Genomic DNA, 20,852 nt, shown 5'->3' on the forward strand with positions numbered 1-20,852 from the left:
AAGAAGCTATAATCACAATGTGAGCCACAGCACACAGTGTACAAAGGGCTTTTGTGGAGAGACTGTATGTCAAGAGTTTATTTTCTAATCTGTTTTTACCACCATTTTATCATTGTTTCAAGTTACGTTACGTATTTATGTGATACCTCATTGTTGGAATAGGCTCTACACATGTTTATCCTTTTCTATTCTTTTTTAGTCCTGCTTTGAGACCTCACTCTAAATATCTAAATGTCTAAATGTCTAAGTCCTATCTTTAATATGTAGTGCAAGCCTCTCTCATTCATGAAGTCATTTCTGACCACATGACAGTGGTCCGTCCCCAGCCAATGCTCCAGAATGTTAGCAGTTTCCCCGGAACCCCTCCTCCAGCTTGGTCCCCCTGCCTTCTCTGCTGCTGCCTCCAGTTTGGTGGAATCCGAAATTGCAGCACTTCTCCAGAACCTGCAGCATTAGTGGAGAAGTTCAGCCTGTGTTAAACTGTTTTGTATTGTTTCATACCCCATCTTCCCAACGACATTGTAAAGTCTTTAAAGCATGTGCTAAGTCTTGGAGTTTCTTTGTAACTCCTAGTAGCTCTAAGCACAGTGCTGAGTACCACGAGGAGGTGCTTAACAAAACAGCAATGGCAAAGAGTCTGTATCATTTCTTATTTTGTTAAAATAGTAGAGACATCACATGGGGAAGAAATAATGATTAATTCCTGGCACTGTGCCCAGTGCTTAACTTTATAGCACACGTCTTCGTATACCTGGTCCTTGGGGCTGCTGAGATTTTAACGCAGACATCAATCTAAAGTCCTCCTGATTTTCCTCCTGTACATATTTTTTTGCATTGATAATATCATTTCAAAAGAGCCTGAAAATGATTGCCTCCACAGGTGCTCCATTATAACCTTAACACGATAGAGACTTTTTTAGTTCTTTTTCTCTCCTCTGTACTTGTGATTTTTTTTTAATTTCTTAATCATCTTGAAAACTGAAAACTGAAGCAGAACAGTGAACCGATACCTGTTACCCAGAACTTATTTATGCCGACATCGCAGTGTCTTGCTAAACATGAGCACAGCCTACAGCTTCACTGGAGAACATTTTCCTTTTCTGACTCACTTATATTTGGCAAACATTTTGTAAATCAAATCTGACCCCATTACCCCACTTTGGCAGTGGAGAGTTTTAGGAGAGCCACAGAATTGATGTTTATGTCTGCATTTGTCTTGGAAGCCGATCACGATTCCCTACTCATCCCTCCATCCCTCTCTCTTGACCCGTCCTTTGCCCACCTTTATGCCTGTTGGAGTTTCCTCTTCCAGCCCTATGTTTTTCTCATTCTTTATCACATCCTCTCCCATACCTGTACCATCTCTATCTCTCCCATCCTGTCTCCTCCTCCATCGCACTCCACCCAACGCCATCTCTGCCTCTATCGCAATCTTTATCACCATTTCCATCTTGATTTCTGTCTGTACCCATCTCTGTAAAAACATACGCAACCAGCACATCCTTGGCTTCATAGTCTCACTGAGGTCACATGTACATGTGCACCCAGATGTAAATGGAAGCACACACTTTCCTCCCCATCGCAGTGTGCTCACTCACTCCTGAGAGTGACAGTACCTCACTTGCAACAGTAGCAAGGTCATTTTCATAACTTTGATCCAACCTCTGCTGGTGCATTGTGTCACTTTCCCTGTTGCCTCTGAGAAGGCTTGCTCCCAACGCCATTCTCTGACGCTGGAATGTGCCTGTCACCCTAGACCCTGGCCACAGTCAACAAGCTCCTACACAAACAAACACACACACACATTCTTCATCAACTGGGCTCCATGGAAGCATATACTATACCCAGAGTCTCATCAAGTCTCTCCTGAAAACGGCTTCTTAGATTTTTGGTCCTCAGCTCCTGCTTCAAAAGCAATACATAAACATCTCCCCTGCCACCAGTTTTCAGTCCCAGAGCAGGCCCAAAGCCACACTTAGAATAAAAATGTTTCTCACTAGAAAAATAAGCCACAGAGAAGCAACCTGACCTACGACCTGTCCCAAAGTCTTATCCTCCAGAGCTTCTTGAGCCAACTTTTTCCTCTTTGTTCTTACTTATGAAATAACCAAGGCCGGTGGTTTGTTTTATCACAAACAAAGAGTCTGCCCCAAGGTTGGAGCCATAATTATGTCAGCTTTGGAAGGACCTGGTGTTTTATAATTTGTTGGGTCAGATTGAGTCTGGTTTGGTATATTGTTTGTGTGTTTGTTTGTTTACTTTGCCCAGTAAATATGTAACCAGTTTAGACCCAGGATTAGTCAGCATGGGCTGCTGTGACAAAATACCATAGTTTATGTGTCTTAAACAAAGAACATTTATTTCTCACAGTTCTGGAGGCTGAGAAGTCCAAGATCAAGGTGCCGATGGATAGAGTTCCCAGTGAGGGTCCTCTTACTGCGTGTGTCCTCACAGCAGAGAGACAAAGAACTCTGGCTTCTCTTTCTCTTCTTACAAGGACACTAACCCACCATGAGGGCATCACCTCCTGACCTCATTTACATCTAATTACTTTCCAAAGGCCCTCCTTCCAAATACCATTGCACTGGGGCTTTAAGGCTTCAACATGTGTATTTGGGGAGACACACAAGCATTCAGTCCATAACAGGCCCCAAGTTCGTCCTGAGGTCTGGCTTGAAGTGCATGAGAATTTCTTCCAAACCCATAAGATAGGATGGGATTTCAGTCCTGGAATGATGACAGTAATGAACTTGTCTCTCCTTTCATATCAAATGTTTTTTGTGTGGCATTTCATATGGTACATAGCTCTGTGCTTTGGAATTGCTTCATAAAATCTAATAACAAAACCATTTTAAAAGCGTTAAAGTGCATTTTATTCCTTGGTTGTGTGTGTGGGGGTGTGTGTGTTTCTCCTACAATTTTCTGCTGACATCTGCCAATAAAGGTAAGGAAGTGACCTATGCCAAAAATATTTTTTCTACTGGTGATCAGATATCAGTCTTAAGTCACCTATTACTTATGCTACATAACAGGTAGAGTTATTTTATCTCTAAGAACAAGAAAGGAGAAAAGTGCTAAATTGGCAAGAAAAAAAGAGTTTCAACTTTTTTCTGGAATGCAAGTTGTAAATATTTTGCAGGATCTCTGTTGTCTGAGAGCTTTTGCACAGTCTTGGGAATTTTCGTGGACTTCAACTAGAATGATAAACCATTTCATATAAATTCTCTGATAATGTCTTTCTACTGCAATGCCTTTTTTAAGATTTGAAGCAAACTAACTAAATAAAACTTCTATCTTAAAGAACAGTTTTAAAGATTCCTTATTTAGAAAGAAAACTGTGTATGTCAATTATATCTCAATAAAACTGGAAGAAAATAGTTATATCCTTTTTCTCAAAATCTTCTTTGGAGATTGACTGCAATAATAGCTGTAATAGTAGGTTGTGGCAGGTTTAAGAGCTGGGATGTTGAATTTGAGAAGCAAAAAATATTGTTCCTTCTGAGGTCATTTAATCTTGAGTGCATTGGGAAATGTTCAAAAATGCTTCATGGAGATGAATTTGGGGAGGGTTTTTAATAGGAAATTTTCATTTTTGTTTGAGGCTGCTTTACTCAGTTACAAATAAGCGAACTATTTACTGCTAATTAAATAAAACAATAAACTCTTTCACTGATGACGTTTCATTTTATTGTAACAATCCTTTATAAATATTCTGACAGCAGTATGAAGTGATAGGGCTTAAATAAGAGAGCAATTTGTTTTCAAAAAACACTTTTCTTAAAGCAAAAATTTTATTTAAAGTAGGAAAAAAAAAAAACCCCAAGAATTTTCTGTAGTTATTCAAACTTGTGGATAGAATTATCAGCTTTTTTAAAGTATTTGCTCTGTTTTCAAATGAAAGTCTTTATGCTTTTGCCATTATGCAAAACATTGCAAATCACTAATTGTCTCTATAATGTGATAAGATATTAACAAAAATTAGTGGATTCTGTTTATTTCGTATATCTGATGATTCCTTTCAAGAAGGGGGCTTCATATTTAAACATGGTCCCTATAATTTTCTTCCTTTTTAGGAAGAAACCTGCACCTTTCTATCCTGTTTGCTCCGTCTGTGAAAGAAGGTGGATTACTTTTTCTCATTAGCCCAATACTGATTCCAAGTAATAGTTTTTCAGATGATTCAGTTGTGTGGTCCTGATTCAGTTGTGGCTGTCGTCACTCTTTGCTAAATACATTTCTAAATTGTAGGGCTGCTGTTTATTGAACTCTTATCACGTGCTGACTACTGTGCCTTTGCAACTTTATCTTTTACTTTATTTAACCCTCACAACAACAAATATAAGTATTAAATTTCACCATTTTATAGACTATGAACCTGAGGCTTTGCGTTAACAAATAAGGTCAAGGTCACACAGCAAGTAGGTGGAAAACCAGATTTCAGTGCCAGGACTCCGAAGTTTGGGCACTCACCATTGTGTTACATACCCATGCTGCATTTGTTTATTTAGCTAGTCAAGCAGCAACTTGTTTTCAAGCACCTATTGTGTGCTAAGGGTTGTGGATACAGTGGTGAAGAAAACCGGATATAGTCCATGCCGTCTGGAACTGGTAGTCTAGCAGAAGAGCCAACAATTACAGAGAAGTGTGTGTGGTCAGTTCCATGAGGGGGGACGTGCCGGGTGCCAGGCAGCACAGGGCAGGCACAGCCGACCACACAGGTAACCTGAAGGAAGGCGTCAGAATAGGCTTTCAGAGGAAGACACCTTCAAGATGGAGCCTGAGAAATGCTCTGGGGTTGGGTGGGTGAATGAACTGATGTTTTCAAAAGTTGAGAGGTAAGAAAGAGCATGGTGCAGTAAAGGAAGGAAGCTCAGAGTACCTGAAAATGTGAGTTCCAGGAGTGAGATGGCAACAGAGAAAACTGAAGATGGATCGAAGGTCAGCCATTAAAAGGGTGTGGACATGTGTGATGGGCAGTGGGAGATGTTAAAGAATCTTAGGCAGGAAAAAGAAATGATCACTCTGGGTTAAACCTCTCTCTCAATCTCTCTCTACACCATCCCCTCCTCTCTCGTCCTCTTCTACCTCAGATTGATTAAAGCAGGATCAAATAAAATTGGAGGTGGAGTGACCTTGCAATTAGTCAGATGAGAGTGGAATGTAGTGGTAGGGGAATGGAGAAAAGTGGATAGATTGAAAAATGGGTGGGAGTGGATTTGATAGAAATGAGTATTAATTGGACTCTTGGGTGAAAAGGAATCAAGCATGATGTCTAGACTCTGACTTGAACAAATGATTAGGATCATTCACAGAGACAGACTACAAGAGACTTTGGGGGAAAGCTAGTAAGTTCAGCGACAGACAGAGAAGTCACTTGGTGGAGATGAACCCATTTGACTTGGCAATTAGCAAGCCCTTAGCCATCACTGGGAGTGGTTAGGTCATGGCAGAAACCTGGCTCTAGCAAACTAATGCATAGATGAGAGGTAAGGATGTTAGGACCTGAGTGTCTATTACATGTCTATGACACAGAGTATTAACTAAAGCAGAACATAGGATCTGGTAAGAGCTGTGTTTATAGTAAAGTGTGCTCTTAAATGTGTTCTATTGACGGGAATGATCAAAAACTACTAGAGAGGGTAGGCTGAAAAAGAAGGTTATTTTAAGACACAAGGTGCTTGAGGAGGCAGAGTAGGGAGGAAAAAATCAAGAGCACAGGTGGAGGGTGGAGGTTTAAAGCAGAGGAGAGACAGCTCCCCATCTGAGAGGAAGACAGAGGTGAGGTGGACTTGAATTTGAGGACATTCCCACCTAATGACCCCATGTTTTTTAGATTTAACAGAATAGTCTGTATTTCTGAGCAAAATAATTTATGTTAGGATAAATATTTTAAAAATTGTCAGCTAGCAATATGTTAGTCCTTTCACTTTTTAAAATTTATTTATCTTAGCAAATTCCTAAATTTTATGGAAGACGCTTAAGCTAATGTACAGTGTCACCTTGGCCACCAAAGGCAACAATTTAAAGATGTGTTTTCCAAAAACCTTTTCCCCCAGAGTTTTATTTTTAATTAGAAAAAGATAGTATAAGTAATCCTAACATTAGCATTGGTTATAATCTGTTTTCAAATGCTTTTATTTTCACATTTTCTCATTTTGTCAGATGGAGTAAAATGTTTGTATTTAAGCACCTTTGATTCAGTCTTTATGATATTTGGTGGAAAAAAAAAGTCTGAAATAGCCATTATTTTGGGTATTTTAAATGGTTTCTGTAAATGGAGATTCTCTTTCAATATACGATAAACAGCTCCAGCCTTAGGTCTATGGGGTTATTAAGGGCAGGCAAGGAACATTTTAAATACTGACTTGCAGGTGACCTCAGGCGTGATATGGGCGTCTCCTCACTTTTTTGCTAAACTGAAAAAAGGCACCATTAAACATGATTTACATTCTGTATTTGTTTGCTAAGGCTGCCATAATAAAGTACAACATATTATTGCCTTAAAATGAGAAATTATTTCATTATCTCACAGTCCTCCCTCTGAGACTCTGGGCAGAGTCCTTCTTTGCCTCTTCCCTGCCTCCAGCGGTGGCCTGCAGTGCTCAAGGGTCCTCGGTTTGCAGCTGCATTAGTCCAGTCCCTGCTCTGTGCCTGTCTGAGACTGTATCCAAATTTCCCCTTTATATAAGGACACTGGTCATGTTCGATTAGGAACCCCCTGCCCCATGACCTCAGTTTAACTTGATTACTTCTCTAAAGATCTGATTTCCAAATAAGATCACATCCTGAGGTTCTGGGGATTAAAACTTCTGTGTATCCTGGGGGGAGCCCCCAGTTCAATCCACGATGGGCTCTCTTTAAGAGCACATTTTGTTTTAATACCAAGTCAGATCCCTACATTCCTTTTAAAGGAAAGCTTTTGATTTTCCATGTTATTTTTTAAAAAATATTCCACGCTAATAATGACTTTGAGTGATGTCTTCACAGTCATAACATATCACTTTGGTGGCTGCTTTTCTTCTTCCTCAGTTGCCTTTCCACCAATGGTGCTAAAAGATAACATGGAAACACGTTCAGAATTGAAATTCAGTGCCATCTGTTTCCTAGTACACACTTTGGTGGGACTATTCACCAACTAAGATGAGGAGGTAAAGAAGTGAAGAGGAAAAAGTAAATGTAATAATACACCCCAGAAATCATTCTTTAATTGATTTTCTAAAACTAGTTTGGTAATTCTAAAAAATTAGTTATTTCCAAATATGCAACTAAAAGATTACAATGAAAATCATTATTTCAAAATGAATAACACTTATTAATTTACTAATAAGAAGTATTAACTTATTAATAACATAGATGATGTAGCAAAACTTACGCAGGTGAATAAGCATTTGGATAATATTTGTCAAAGTTCCTTCTTTTAGAGCTATATTTTGTTTAGTCAGACATACATTCAGTAAATATTTTTTAATGTTTGTATGCTTGGTGAGATTCTAGATGTTGAGAATATACCAGTGAGCAAAACAGAAAAAAGAAGCCCTGCATTATGGTGCTTTTATCCCAGTGGGGAAGATGGACAGAAGAGAAGGAAAAAAGCTGTTCTGTCAAGAACAGACTGAAAGGGACACGGGCTGAAGCAGGGAGACAAGGCAGGAGGCTGTTGAGTCATCCAGGTGAGAGGTGGCTGGCTTGGACCGAGGTAGTAGCAGTGGGAGTGGAGAGAAATGACCATATTCTTGGTGAATTTTGAAAATAAAGCTGACAAGATTTGCTGATGGATCAGCGATGGGGTATGAGCAAAAGAGAGGGGTAAAGGATAACCCTAATTTTGTACTGACTAAAACAAATAACCTGAGGAATGTGCTTCCTTTAAACTTTGTAGTGGAGAAAAAAATTACATATGAGAGGAGATTTTTTTTCCAAGCAGATTTAAAAGTGGGCCGGAGGGCAGTTATGGCCTTTGGGATATTTATTCAGAATTGAATGAAATAATGAAGGAAATGGAAATGGTTATGCTGTTGGTCATGGGAAACAGAAAAGAATGGAAACTATCTTTTCACTTTTGCAAGCAGAGGTGGAAAATCATCACAATGGTGCTTTGATAAAGGGAGTGAAGGAGAAACAGATTATACGTAATATTTTTAAATTGCTTCACCTTGTTTCTGGCAATATTAGTAATGTCTAATTAAATTTTCTAAATCAGATGACAGAACCTACTAGACATTGACTCGGTTTTACGTGGCTACTGTCAGCGGTTGTAGTCATGACTGTGCTGTTCTAGTCCAGCTACATTGGCATTTTTAGAGTTTAGGGCAGTGGGCTCCTTGCCAACCATTGGGGGGTAATTGCTCCACATCTGCTGGTCAACCTCTCTTCCCTTCCCACTGTCCTCTCTGTTCCTGTTGTTTAGCGCACTGTTCCTGTCCATCAGATAACCATCAGAGCATGCGAGCACTGTAGACTGCGCCTGGGATGGGATGTCCCCCCTGACTCTCAGCCTGTGAAATAGCTCCTCCCTGACACTGATGTAAACCTCAGGTGGTGATTTGTTCGGCTCTGGAAGTGAAGGGCACGTTGTGTGTACAGTTCAAGGCACACAGAATGCACCTTGAGATCCAGCCTTTGCCTTAGGACCTCTCCACACACCGCGCAGAAGGCCGTCCGGGGAGCACTTCAGGCCGTGATTTATGTGTTGTTTTCAGCAAGCCTGACAGTGTGTGTCTCAACTAGAGTCAGGTTTTGTTATCTGTGCCACGGGCTCTTCTTTGAGGCCTTTTCCAGTTCAGCTGTATCAGTATCGTTAGATATCCAGCAATCACAGATTTTAAACCCTAGGATGTGTATTTAGTAATTTAAAGTAAAATGCTATAATTCTTGTACTATAAAATGTTTAAAGAGCTCTTTCCCCGAGAGGAAAAAGCGCTTAGTAAAAACTGCCAATTGTTCTGAGACTGAAAGTAATGATCGTAAGTGAGGACCTGGGTTGGACCCTTTCCTTTGCTAAGGACTGAACCGTTCCTGCTGCAAGTCCCCTTGGTAGCTGTGTGACGTCTGTCACTAAGGGGCTCTAAGGTTCTCACAGATGTGTGGACATCTGTTGATGAAGAGATGATAATGCCGGTAATGTTTCAAGGTAGGTTTGTACTCTTCCACATCACTGATTTCTATTTGACACCCGAAGCTTCTCTCTCCTTAATTGATGTGCATGTGAGTGCCCTATTCATGCAAAGTTTAAAATGCTAAAAATAAATTTAGTATGTTAACATTTGTATAATTCTGGATGTATAGGTGTACACTTGTCCATGTAAATTGACACTTTCTTCCTACTTACTCTTCCTCCCTTTTTCTTTCTTTCTTTCTTTCTTTCTTTCTTTCTTTCTTTCTTTCTTTCTTTCTTTCTTTCTTTCTTTCTTTCTTTCTTTCTTTCTTTCTTTCTTTCTTTCATGTGTTTAATTGTTTATCAATAACACTCAACTGTTTCTATTTTTTCATTTACCAATATCAATTGGTCAGAAAGTTATAAAACATCTTCTTATATCAAATACAGTTAGGTTCTCCTGAAAATGCACATTCTCATCAATAAAGAATGAATTTATTTTTGGTCACTTCTCTGAATCTCATCATGGCGTGGTAGTGGGAGGGCACTGAAATGTAAACTGTTACACTCAGGAGAGTTTTTCTGAAGTAATAACAAAATAGGCACATGTGTGTCAGTTGTGCCTTATTTTGTTGCAAGTGAATGAAACTGATTTTAAATGATTTAACCAGGAAGTGAGATCTATTAAAAAGATACAGGTTGCCTTAGGGTATGGAAAGAAATACTGACTGGGCAGGAAGGGGTTGACTCAGCAGTCCTGGGTTGCCCAAACCCTGCACATTCCAGATAAAGACCTGCCTTTAGAAATGGTCCTTGACTGGCTCCTGAGAGATAACCTCTGGGCACTTGGAATATTCTGCCTGATTGGAGCATGAGTCCTGGGGCCATGCTGTACTACTGGATAAGATTAGTTTATCTCAGTGAGCTGTATGGTGAACACTTGTTTTTGCTGGGGGTCAGGACAGGGGAAGACTGGAGACTGAGTAGCTGAGATCATTTATGTAAGCACTGCATGCCTCCGTGACAGAATCCAAACAAAAACCAGACACCAAGGCCTAGGCATGCTCCTTGCTTGGCAACACCCCCACACATCATTAAACATCACTGTTGGGAAAATTAAGCATGTCCCTGTGCACTTCCACTGAGGGGGAGCCAGTTACTCAGCTCTGAAAGCTCACATGTGGTTTCTCCTGGACTTTGTTCCATGTGCCTTTTCCCTTTGCTGATTTTAATCTGTGTTCTTTCACTGTAATAAACTGGAACCATGAGCATAGCAGTTTTTCTGATTCTTGTGAGTCCATCTAGTGAGTCGTGGAGGTGAGGATGGTCTTGGGAACTCTCAACACACTGACTAACCCAGTCCTGAGGAAGACAGAGGCAGGGGGCCTCACCAGCAGGACCTGGTGTCACTGTTCTTAGGTCATTGCCATGTGACAGCTGGGCTCCAGCCATCTTCTGGATCCAAGCAGAGGATGTAATGGGCCCAGCTCAGGTCACTCAGGTAACAGAGAATGGGAGTGTAGCTCAGACAGGAACACTGGGGCACATGGTGTGATTTGGGTTGATTTGTGTCTTTTCCAGTGTATATTTATACACATGGTGCTTCTCATTACTTTTCAGTCTTTCTTATATTCTTCTATTATTTTTAGTCTTTCTTATATCATCCATATTTAAAAATGTTTTTTTGTTAATATATATTTTATTTCTAGTGGAGTGGCAGGCACTTTAGCTGATCAGCTAGTGCTTCTCATGTTGATATTAAATAAAAATCACATTTACAGGTTTGGGTACTATTCAGAAAAAAATAATGTTAATACCTGTATTTTTGTACAAAGTATAAGAAAGCTGGACTCAAAACTTGTCATTTTATTAGGGGTGTGATAGATTAACCTCTCTGAGATTCAGATTCCTTGCTTTTAAAGAGGGGGTAATACTCCCATAGGTGGTGGTTATGAATGTTAATGAGGTTAACGTGTACAGCCCCTCAGTTTAGTGCTCAGCACATCGAGATGTTCCGCTGTATCTGATTCATTTTTTCCTCCTCTTCCTATTCTCCTTCTTTCCTTCTCCCTTTCATTTCTATTAAAATACCTGCTAAATATATATATATATAATGTATACAAATCTAAGCCACAGAAACATCTAGTATATATTGAAATTCATATACGTAGTCTATAATAGTGACTACTTTGTCATGTTTACTTTATGCACCAACATTTTTTCATTTCTATATGGTTTTTTCACTTTCTTTTCTTCCAGTTTTATTGAGATATGATTGATATACTGTGTAAGTTTAAGGTGTAAATACAGAATGATTTGACTCCCACACATCATGAAATGATGACCACAGTAAGCTTAGTGAACATCCTTCATCTTATATAGATACAAAATTGAAGAAATAGAAAAAGATATTTCACATTGTGATGACAATTCTTAGGATTTACTCTCTTGAAAGCTTTCATATATAACATATAAGCACTGTTAATTGTATTTATCATGTTGTATATTACATTGCTCATATTTTTTTATTTTATAATTGACACTTTGCATCTTTTGACCATCTTCAACCAATTCTCCCTACCCTCATCCCCCATCTCTGGTAACAACAAATCTGGCCTCTTTTTTCTATGAGTTTGTTTTTGAAGTATAATTAACCTAGAGCACTGTTAGTCCCTGATACACAGCATAGTGATTCCATAAATTTGTGTATTCAAAATGATCACCATGATAAGCCTAGTTACTGTCACCATGAAAAAAGATTACATAGTTGCTGACTGTATTCCTCATACTGTACTTTTCACACCTATGACTCATTTCTTTTCTAACTGGAAGTTTATACCTCCTAATCTCCCTCACCTGTTTTCTCCTTCCAACCACCCCCTCCCCTCTGGCAACTACCTATTTATTCTCTGTATCTGTGAGTATGTTTCTGTTTTGTTATGTTTGCTCATTTGTTATGTTTTTTTAGATTCCACATTTAAATGAAATTGCACAGTATTTGTCTTTCTCTGTCTGACTTATTTCACTCAGCCTAATACCTTCTAGGTCCATTGATGTTGTCCTAACTGGCAAGATTCCATTCCTTTTTATGGCTGAGTAATATTCCATTGTATAAATGCCACATTCTTCTTTATCCATTTATCTATTGATAAGCACAAACTAAAGCAAATAATTCTAAAATTTGTATGGAAACACAAAAGACCCCCAATAGTCCAAGCAATCCTGAGAAAGAAGAACAAAATTGGAGACATCATACTCCCTGACTTCAAAATATACTACAAAGCTACAGTAATCAAAACAGTGTGGTACTGGCACAAAAACAGACACGTAGAGTAACAGAACAGAATAGAAATCCCAGAAATGAACCCACATTAAAATGGGCAATTAATCTATGACAATAGAGAAAAGGATATACAATCGGGAAAAGACAGCCACTTCAATAAACAGTGTTAGGAAAACTGGACAGCTACATGCAGAAGAGTCAAACTGGACTACTTTCTCATACCATACACAAAAATAAATCCAAAATGGATTAAAGACTTAAGTATAAGACTTGAAACCATAAAACTTCTAGAATAAAACATAGGCAGTATGCTCTTTGGTATAAGTCTTAGTAATGTGTATTTTTTTTTTTTTGATATGTCTCATCAAGCAAGATTAACAAAAGCATAAGTAAACAATGGGACTACATCAAACTAACGAGCTTTTGTACTGAAAAGGAAACTGTCAACAAAATGAAAAGGCCACCTACTAAATGGGAGAACATACTTGCAAATGATACATATGATGAGGGGTTAATATACAAAATATACAAAGTACTCAATATCAAAAAAATGAACAACCTAATTGAAAAATGGGCAGAAGATCTGAATGAACATTTTTCCAGAGAAGACATACAGATGCCCAACAGGCACATGAAAAGATGCTCAACGTCACTGATCATCAAGGAAATGTAAATCAAATCTACAATGAGATATCACCTCACGCCTCTCAGAATGGCTATAATCATTTCTATATAGCTTTACTTTTTTTTTAAATTAAAGTATGTATCTATTTAGAAAAGCACAGAAAGTCACAAGTGACAGAGAAACAGGTTTAAGAACATCTTGATTGTTTACATGAGTGCCTGCATGCCTATTAAGTATTTACATGTAGCATCATCTCTATATAGTTTTAAAATGTGAGAATTCCTTAAATTTTCATTCTGTGCCAAATATCTTTTTTTCATCAACATTACTCTCTTAATTTCATATGAATGAAAATGTGAGATTAGATGGTAGATAAGGATTAAACATGTCCTGGTGCCTGCGGACTAGTAGTAAAGTGATGCAAGTTATTCACACACACACACATACAATGTTAGAGAATAGATTGCTTTTCCCGGTAAAAATTATGTCAAAGATATCTATGCTTTCTCTGATTTCATAAAGTTCAAGGAGAAACATTTGATCTATTTGATCTATTTTTAAGTCCTAAGAGATAGGAAATAAATCTCATTACATGTCATTAAAGAGGCTGCAAAAGTAAAGGGGGAGGAGAAGAAATTAGAGAAAAATACTTGGTGAGGTCTATTCCACTCTTGAGTTAACAACGAGGAGCACAGCCAGACACAGACGTGTATGCATTTCCCCTGAGTTTCCAGAGACTTTTATACCAGGCAGCCCTCTGACAGCCAGAACTTAGGGCTTAAACCTACTTTGAGGAGAGTTTCTGGAAGGGAGTAACCACAGGAGCAAAGTACCGCTTTCTCTTGTTTTCTCCACCTCCTTCTCCCCTGAAGATATTCCATTCTTTGAGCATCTCAGATTCAGCACGAATATCTGTAGAACATCTAGTCATGACTGACAGAATCAAGGAGAATATAATTTTTCCAAGTACTATACAAAAAAAGAGCTTATAATTTTATCTTAATAAAAAAGAGATATCTGTGGTCTTTAAAAATGCCCAATAGATTTCTGTCTAGTTCTTGAAACTGCAAATTGTCAAGCCATCAGAACAAAGCACATGATCTTATTTATTTTCCATGAAGTTGGGCCCCAACGAATTACCCTCATTTCTATACCTTCCTGAATCCTTCCTGATGCTGTGAGCATTTATATGTATATGACAGGAGAGGCATTTTAGCTGAGAGGTTTTCTATTAAAACATTGTTTCAAAATACAAATATAATGTCACAATAGCCAGGATCTCCTCTAGTTGGTCATTTGCTTTATATAAACAATACTTTATGCAAAATGGGATGGCAAAACTTGTCCAGTAATTACGAGGACTTTCCTTTATTCTGGTGTAATTTTTGATAAATAAAAGTGTCTTGTTGGTTTTACACAACATTTACATTATGCACAATGGGATGGAGCTTGTAGAAATAGTAAGATCATTCTCTGGTACTCATTTTTGCTAGCTCTTTGCAGTAAGGTTGGCCAGAGGTTTATTTTCTCCCTTTTTTACTGGTTGAGGTATTAAGTAAAGACTTGATTACATAATGCTAGGTTCCATAATGTATTTTTCTGTCTCTTTCTGGCTTACTTCATTTAGAATGATGATCTCCAGGTCCATCCATGTTGCTGCAAGTGGCATTATTTTATTCTTTTTTATGGAACAATGATTAGGAGAGAACACTTAACCTGAAAGGAAGAATTTGAGTCACATCTATCCAGCCAAAATTTTGTGAAAAAACAGAGGGGTCAGAATTGCGTTTGGGGAATGGCCACAGTTATTAGGAAGAAAGGAGACAGAGAAGAAGAGGTCTGTGAACCAGACAGGCTGATTGGAGAGGTTTGGGGAGGGTCAGCTCAAGGAGAGGTTGGTACCCACAGTGCCCAGAGGGTCTGATGGGCCACTGACAAGTTCAGCGGCCATTGCTGATGTGAAGGGCACTTCTAGGAGCAGCTGGAGGGAAAGATGAGCATGTGGAATACAAGTAGGGATTCAAGAGAAGACACATGTTGGGGCAGAAGTGGGGCCAAGAGAAAGCATTCTTCAAAGTGGCAGAGCCTTGCATATGTTTAAAGGCAGAATAGATGGGTGGATGCATGCATGCAATTCATCATTTTTTTAGGTGTTCAATTTCTTGGAAATTTTATTATTTCATGAAAATTTTCTGCTTTGTTTAATTTTTAATATGTTTCAGGTGAACACAAAATATGAAAATTAATTTGTATTTGTTCACAGAATATCTCACATATTTATTGATTTCTTTCTCATTATTCCATTGTATTTATCTTATTAGGATACAAATGGACTTTTTGAATGATAAATACACCTTATTTTTAATGATTATACATAGCTTATACAATAATTTTGATTCTTATCACATCAAAGATTTTTCATCCTAAAGGCTCATTTTGTTCTGAATAACTTTACTTATATGCTTAGAATATAAAGTCACTATTACATTTTTGCTATATAAATAATAAGCAGTGTGAATAGTGGAATTTTAAAAGGAATGCTTGAAAATGAAAACTTATTTTTGAACATGCATTTCACAGCATGAGAACAAAATGTCTTCAGCTGCTCATTTTATAAAGAGAAAAAAAAGCATTTAAAATTAGAATTGTACCATTCAGACGGTAATTCCTGCAGTCGTAAGAGAAATATAAATGCACTGTATCTGTGGGTAGAGAGAAACTCACATTTCAATAAAACATTTGGTGATTCAATATCTCTACATAGAACTCCTTCCTGGCTTCCTTCCTCCCTCCCTTCCTTCTTTTCTTTCGTTTTCTTTCTTTGTTTCTTTTTTTTGGAAAGAAAAACGATTGAAAGTCAAGAATACAGATTAAGCCTTTAACATGTTCGGTAAGAACCAGAAAACTATAGAGCTTGGACCAGGTTATACATTTTTTAAAGATCTGTATTCTGTGAAAAATCTAAAGACGCAAACTCTATTGACTATCAACTTTAGCATCCTTACTTTTTTTACTTTCTTCTGAGCCAAGAGGTACCTTAATTGAAGGTTTCATGAACCCTAGTATATTAAGTATTTTAATGACCTTCATAAAAAGAATAAAAGACCCTCCATGAATTGGCCAGGGGCTTTGACTTGTTTTTCTAGTAGTGGCGATACACTTGCCCTGAGCAGTCTGTACTCCTGTGCCTCTGGTCCTCTGGGTTCAACGCCACACTGCCAGAGAAGGTTTGCTGGATTTGCCAGCTTGTGGTTTGTTTCTTTTTTAATTTATATTTTAAATTTTTTATTGAAGTATGGTCAGTTTACAGTGTGTCAATTTCTGGCGTGCAGCGTAATGTTTCAGTCATACATATGCTTGTGCAACAGAACGTCGCCAGCTAACCCACAGGAGATTCAATCTGCCACCCTGGCTACACTAACAGTGCCCCCACAGCAGGTCACTGAGCTGGCGAGGTTACCTTGGAGAGAACGTTCGTAGAAATCTGGCACCGGACTCAACCCAGTAATGTGCTCACCCAGGGTGAGGCAGGGAGGTTGGTGCAGTGTATGTGGGGTACCTCCTGTTCCCTCGGTAGCTCCTGCTTTAATCTCTCTCCTATCTTTTATCTTGGCAGTGCCGTCTTTTCCTTCCTTTATCCCACATCACCCGACTTGTGTCAAAACTCCCTTTCTGGAAAGACTCTGGTCTGTATATGAAAACTCAAGCAGTCAATCTCCTGAGGCTTTTGACTCTTAAGTTTATTTCCAAAGGATTGTTTTTCTCTTTGCATCTATCAAAAGATAATTGACAATCATATCCCAAGTATAGAATTTTGGCATTTAGACATGTTTCATCAAATTTCACCACAACGAGTAGCAAATGTATGACAGAGAGAGAGAAGCATTTTTTTTTTTTGCATTTATTCTTTTTTTTTTTTTTTAATAGCGGAAACCCCCAATGGTGGTAGATGATCTTTTTGAAGACATGAAAGATGGTGTGAAGCTACTTGCTCTCCTGGAGGTCCTGTCTGGGCAGAAACTGGTGAGAATTTTTCCTGTGACCAGACTTATCAAATTGTTCCCATTTGGAATTTGGGGGTTGTGGAGTTGGGAGTGGTAGGGGCGCTGCCCACGTAAGAGAAAGTTGTTCTCTTTTGCAGTGGGTGATACACAGGAAACGCTAGTTTATTGGTCACTTCTGGGAGCAAGGAACACCTTTCTTGTTCCTGTACACCTGTAGTACATTTAAAACATTGTATATAGTGGTAGCCATTTTTGAAGTAAGAGTAAAGAACTTCATCAGTAATCAGTCCTGGTTGACTCCTGATCCTGTATGGTATCCAGGAAGATTATTTGGAAATTAACATCTACCTCACTTTAAGTGCTTACTTTCCATTTGGAAAGGATTGTTGGTCCGTATCTGTGTATTTATATGGTTGTTGAAAATTAAGCTTGAAATCAATGTGGCATTTTTTATCCGCTGGTGGACATTCTCTGTCATCGGTCATTTGTAACAGGAACAACATGTTCAGAATCATTTGTTTTCATGCTCAGCAGAACCAGCAGAGTGGAAAACAAATTGACAGTGACCTATAAAACATATTTTTCTACATTACTCGAATCATAAAATATTTATTTGTCTCGGGCTTATGTTTTTTCACTTCAGAGTAGTGGAGAAGTAAGTAGTTTGCAAATGTAAGTTATTTACAAGCGATGTTTACCATAATTTTTTACAAGGGAGATCAGAAAATAATCTTCAGAATGTTATATAACACACTAGACAGAGGGTCCAAAATTGGGAGTATTTTTTTCTTAATCTGTTGCAGCTTTTTAAGCTGCACAATTATTGTTACTTTGATAACTGAGTTTTTTTTTTAAAAGTGCTTTTGCCTAAATGTAAATTTCCAATTAACTTCGTGCGGCGAGTCTTCAACATAGCTTTTGAAAAAAAGTTATTTGTTGAAAAATACACACTGATAATAATTTTGTGTAAGTCATTATCTAGTTGGATTCATATTGTAGCAGGTGCTTTCGGTTGTCCCAGTGCCATCTCAGCTCACCTCTGATTTCAGCCACGTGATGTGGACATGATCCTCACACACCATTAACACTCAGCTTCAGCACTGGCACCATGTTTCTGGGTTTCTGCCCTCAGCGCTTTTATCAGAGCCACAACTTGCACAGGCGGCCCTGAGATACGGGACAGAAAATGGTCCCAAAGGAGATGGGAGTCCGTGAATAAAAGCTCCAGCCTGGCATTTGCAGGAGGGACGATTCTGAGGCATAATTCACACATCTCATAGAGTGCCCCATAAGATCCCCAGTGGGCCTGAGCCCTGGCTGCCTACTGAGGAACCCTCAATAGCACACCCTTTATTGGATTTCCCTCCTTCCCTGTCTCAGTCTCCATGCATCCTCACTCCTGCTACCTGAAGTCACCTCCCCAGTAAACATGCACCCATATCCTTGTCTCCAGCTCTCCTTTGGGAGAAATCAAACAAGATACCCATGAAAAGCCAATCTGGAATAAACAGACATAGGCATGAGCTAACTGAACTGGATCAACATTAGGATGCAGGAATCATCGAACTGAAATTCTCCCTTGATTGCCTGATGTAACTGGCCATCTTTATATATCCTCCTGAATTAAGTTATTTCCTCAAAGGTTGAAGGAACCTTCATTACAATCAAATGAGTATTTTAAAAGTTGTCATTCTAAGTGTCAGTATAATTCTGCCATTGTACTTGGCTAACAGTATACAGAAACCTCGATGGACATTAATCCTCAAGCCAAATTATTCTAGAAAAAGTGATTAATTTGACACAGGAATCCTACTTCTATTTAAGTGTCCTGCTCATTCAGACGTAGTTAGTATTATAGGATCAGTATTCTCACTGAACAGATAAACGGAGACATACAAGGACAGTTTCCGATTTAATCTTTATTATTTTTTTATACTGAGACCTTCAAGGTCCTGAATTGCATAAAGTGAAATTACTCTGGAATTTTAAAGAAACTATGGCAATGGTTATTTAAATTTTGTACCTGTGGACATTTTGGTTCAGGACCACATTAAGACGAAAAGCATCATTTAAGGGAATGAGAATCCTAAACATTCTTGAAGAGCTATCAAAGGGAGTGTGTGAACAAGAGTGTTTCCCTAAGGAGCGTTACCGCTGTTCAGGAAATCTGTAATTATGTCATAGGTAGAGCTCTACTAAGAGCACTGTACTTAGCATCATGATTCACATAGCCCAGGACTCTGGCTCTGACCACGGTCGTCCGGGAAATGCAGCCAGATGCCTCGGTATTCCCTTTATCATCAACATCTCAAGGGAAGGAGAAATCGCAGTATCTTAGTTCCTTTTAATAACCTATTGTGACTTTTTTCTCTATGATTTCATTTCAGGTACTAGCGAATTTAAAATTTTTTAAATTATTATTCTCGGATTTCTCTACATCCCTGGATTATTATTTGTAGAACATTTACTCCTAGAATGGATCAGTGACTATTTATCTTTAATCACACATAAAGACAGGAACACTAAATTTAATTTTAATTTAAAAATTTTAATTTTTAATTTAAATTTTTAATTTTAAATTTAAATTTTTTAATTTTTAATTTAATTTTAATTTAATTTTACACTTAGGATTTTTTTAAGAACATGAAGAATTGCTGTTGCAAAATTTAAAATAATAGAAGCATTATGAATAGAGCTTAAGGACTGCAGAGAAATTTATTTCTTACCTATTTTGCTAATCTTTTGTACAGTGTTTTTAAAGACTCCTTAACACTCTGCATTCAAAAGGAGCCTAGGGTGGGTAGGGTATAGCGCAGTGGTAGAGCGCATGCTTAGCATGCACAGGGTCCTGGGTTTAATCCCTGGTACCGCCATTAAATAAATAAGTAAATAAGTAAATAAATAAATAAGCAAGCCTAATTACCTCCTCCAAAAAACAAACCAAAAAAAAAAAAAAAAGGAATTAAAAACATAAGGGGAAGGTAGATATAACTCAGTGGTAGAGTGCATGCGCATGCACGAGGTCCTGGCTTCAATCCCCAGTGCCTCCATTAAAAAAAAAATAATAATAGTAACAAAAGGAGCCTAAAAATCCACTTAGAAGTATACGGTGGGCACTTAGGAAACCAGAAGCATCAAAGGCCCCTGCGTGTCACCAGGTGACTTTGTTAGACATTGATCATATATTTAGGGTAGAACTCAAGTCTGCAACTAGGTTTGGCATTATCTACTGACTATGTATTCCGCTAACATATCTGGAATCTCTCTTACAGATAAGGCATTGCCTTTTGCCCTCTAAGGGAAACAAAGATGAATGAGATATGGTTGGTGCCCTCAAAGGGCTTGTGGCCTGGAAGGGACGATCATTGTATTAGTTAGGGCAAGTTAAGTTGTGTAAAACTAGGTAAGAATACGAGTTATAACAATACAGCAGACGGTTATGCTGCGCTCTTTTAGCCAGGATACAGTCAAAGAAGAAAAGCAGAGAAAAGGTATTTGCTCTACTAGATAACAAATCTTACGATGAAGCTTTGTCACTTGAGGCAGTGTGGTAGTGATGCAGGGTTGGACATACTGACTGATGCAGGGGAGTCCAGAAACAGACCAGGGCATGAATGGGAATTTAATATACATCAGCGGTGGTACTAACATTCAGAACATTTTTTTAATCCAAAAACTTCAAAGAAAGTGACAAAGGAGGTTAAAAATTGGTCAGAGATATTCACAATACATGTTATAAAAGGATTAAGAAAGGATTATATCAAGAATATAGCAGGTACATCTTCAAATAATAAGAATACAAATAACCCAAAGGGAAGTCTGGGCAAAAGATGTGAAAAGGTGTTT

General features: G+C 38.2%; 1 protein-coding gene across 3 annotated transcripts in view; it reads left to right on the plus strand.

The window, feature by feature from the left end:
- The window catches only part of SYNE1 (spectrin repeat containing nuclear envelope protein 1), a 427,410-nt gene that overhangs the window by 76,694 nt on the left and 329,864 nt on the right, over nucleotides 1–20,852 (plus strand). For all 3 annotated transcript variants that reach the window (XM_074368141.1, XM_074368140.1, XM_074368142.1), the window contains exon 4: nucleotides 16,930–17,025. In XM_074368141.1, the coding sequence (XP_074224242.1) occupies nucleotides 16,930–17,025 (96 nt within the window). The remainder of the gene's footprint in view (nucleotides 1–16,929; nucleotides 17,026–20,852) is intronic.

This window comes from Camelus bactrianus, chromosome 8, assembly GCF_048773025.1.
Source record: "Camelus bactrianus isolate YW-2024 breed Bactrian camel chromosome 8, ASM4877302v1, whole genome shotgun sequence".
In the NCBI taxonomy this organism is placed as follows: domain Eukaryota; kingdom Metazoa; phylum Chordata; class Mammalia; order Artiodactyla; family Camelidae; genus Camelus; species Camelus bactrianus.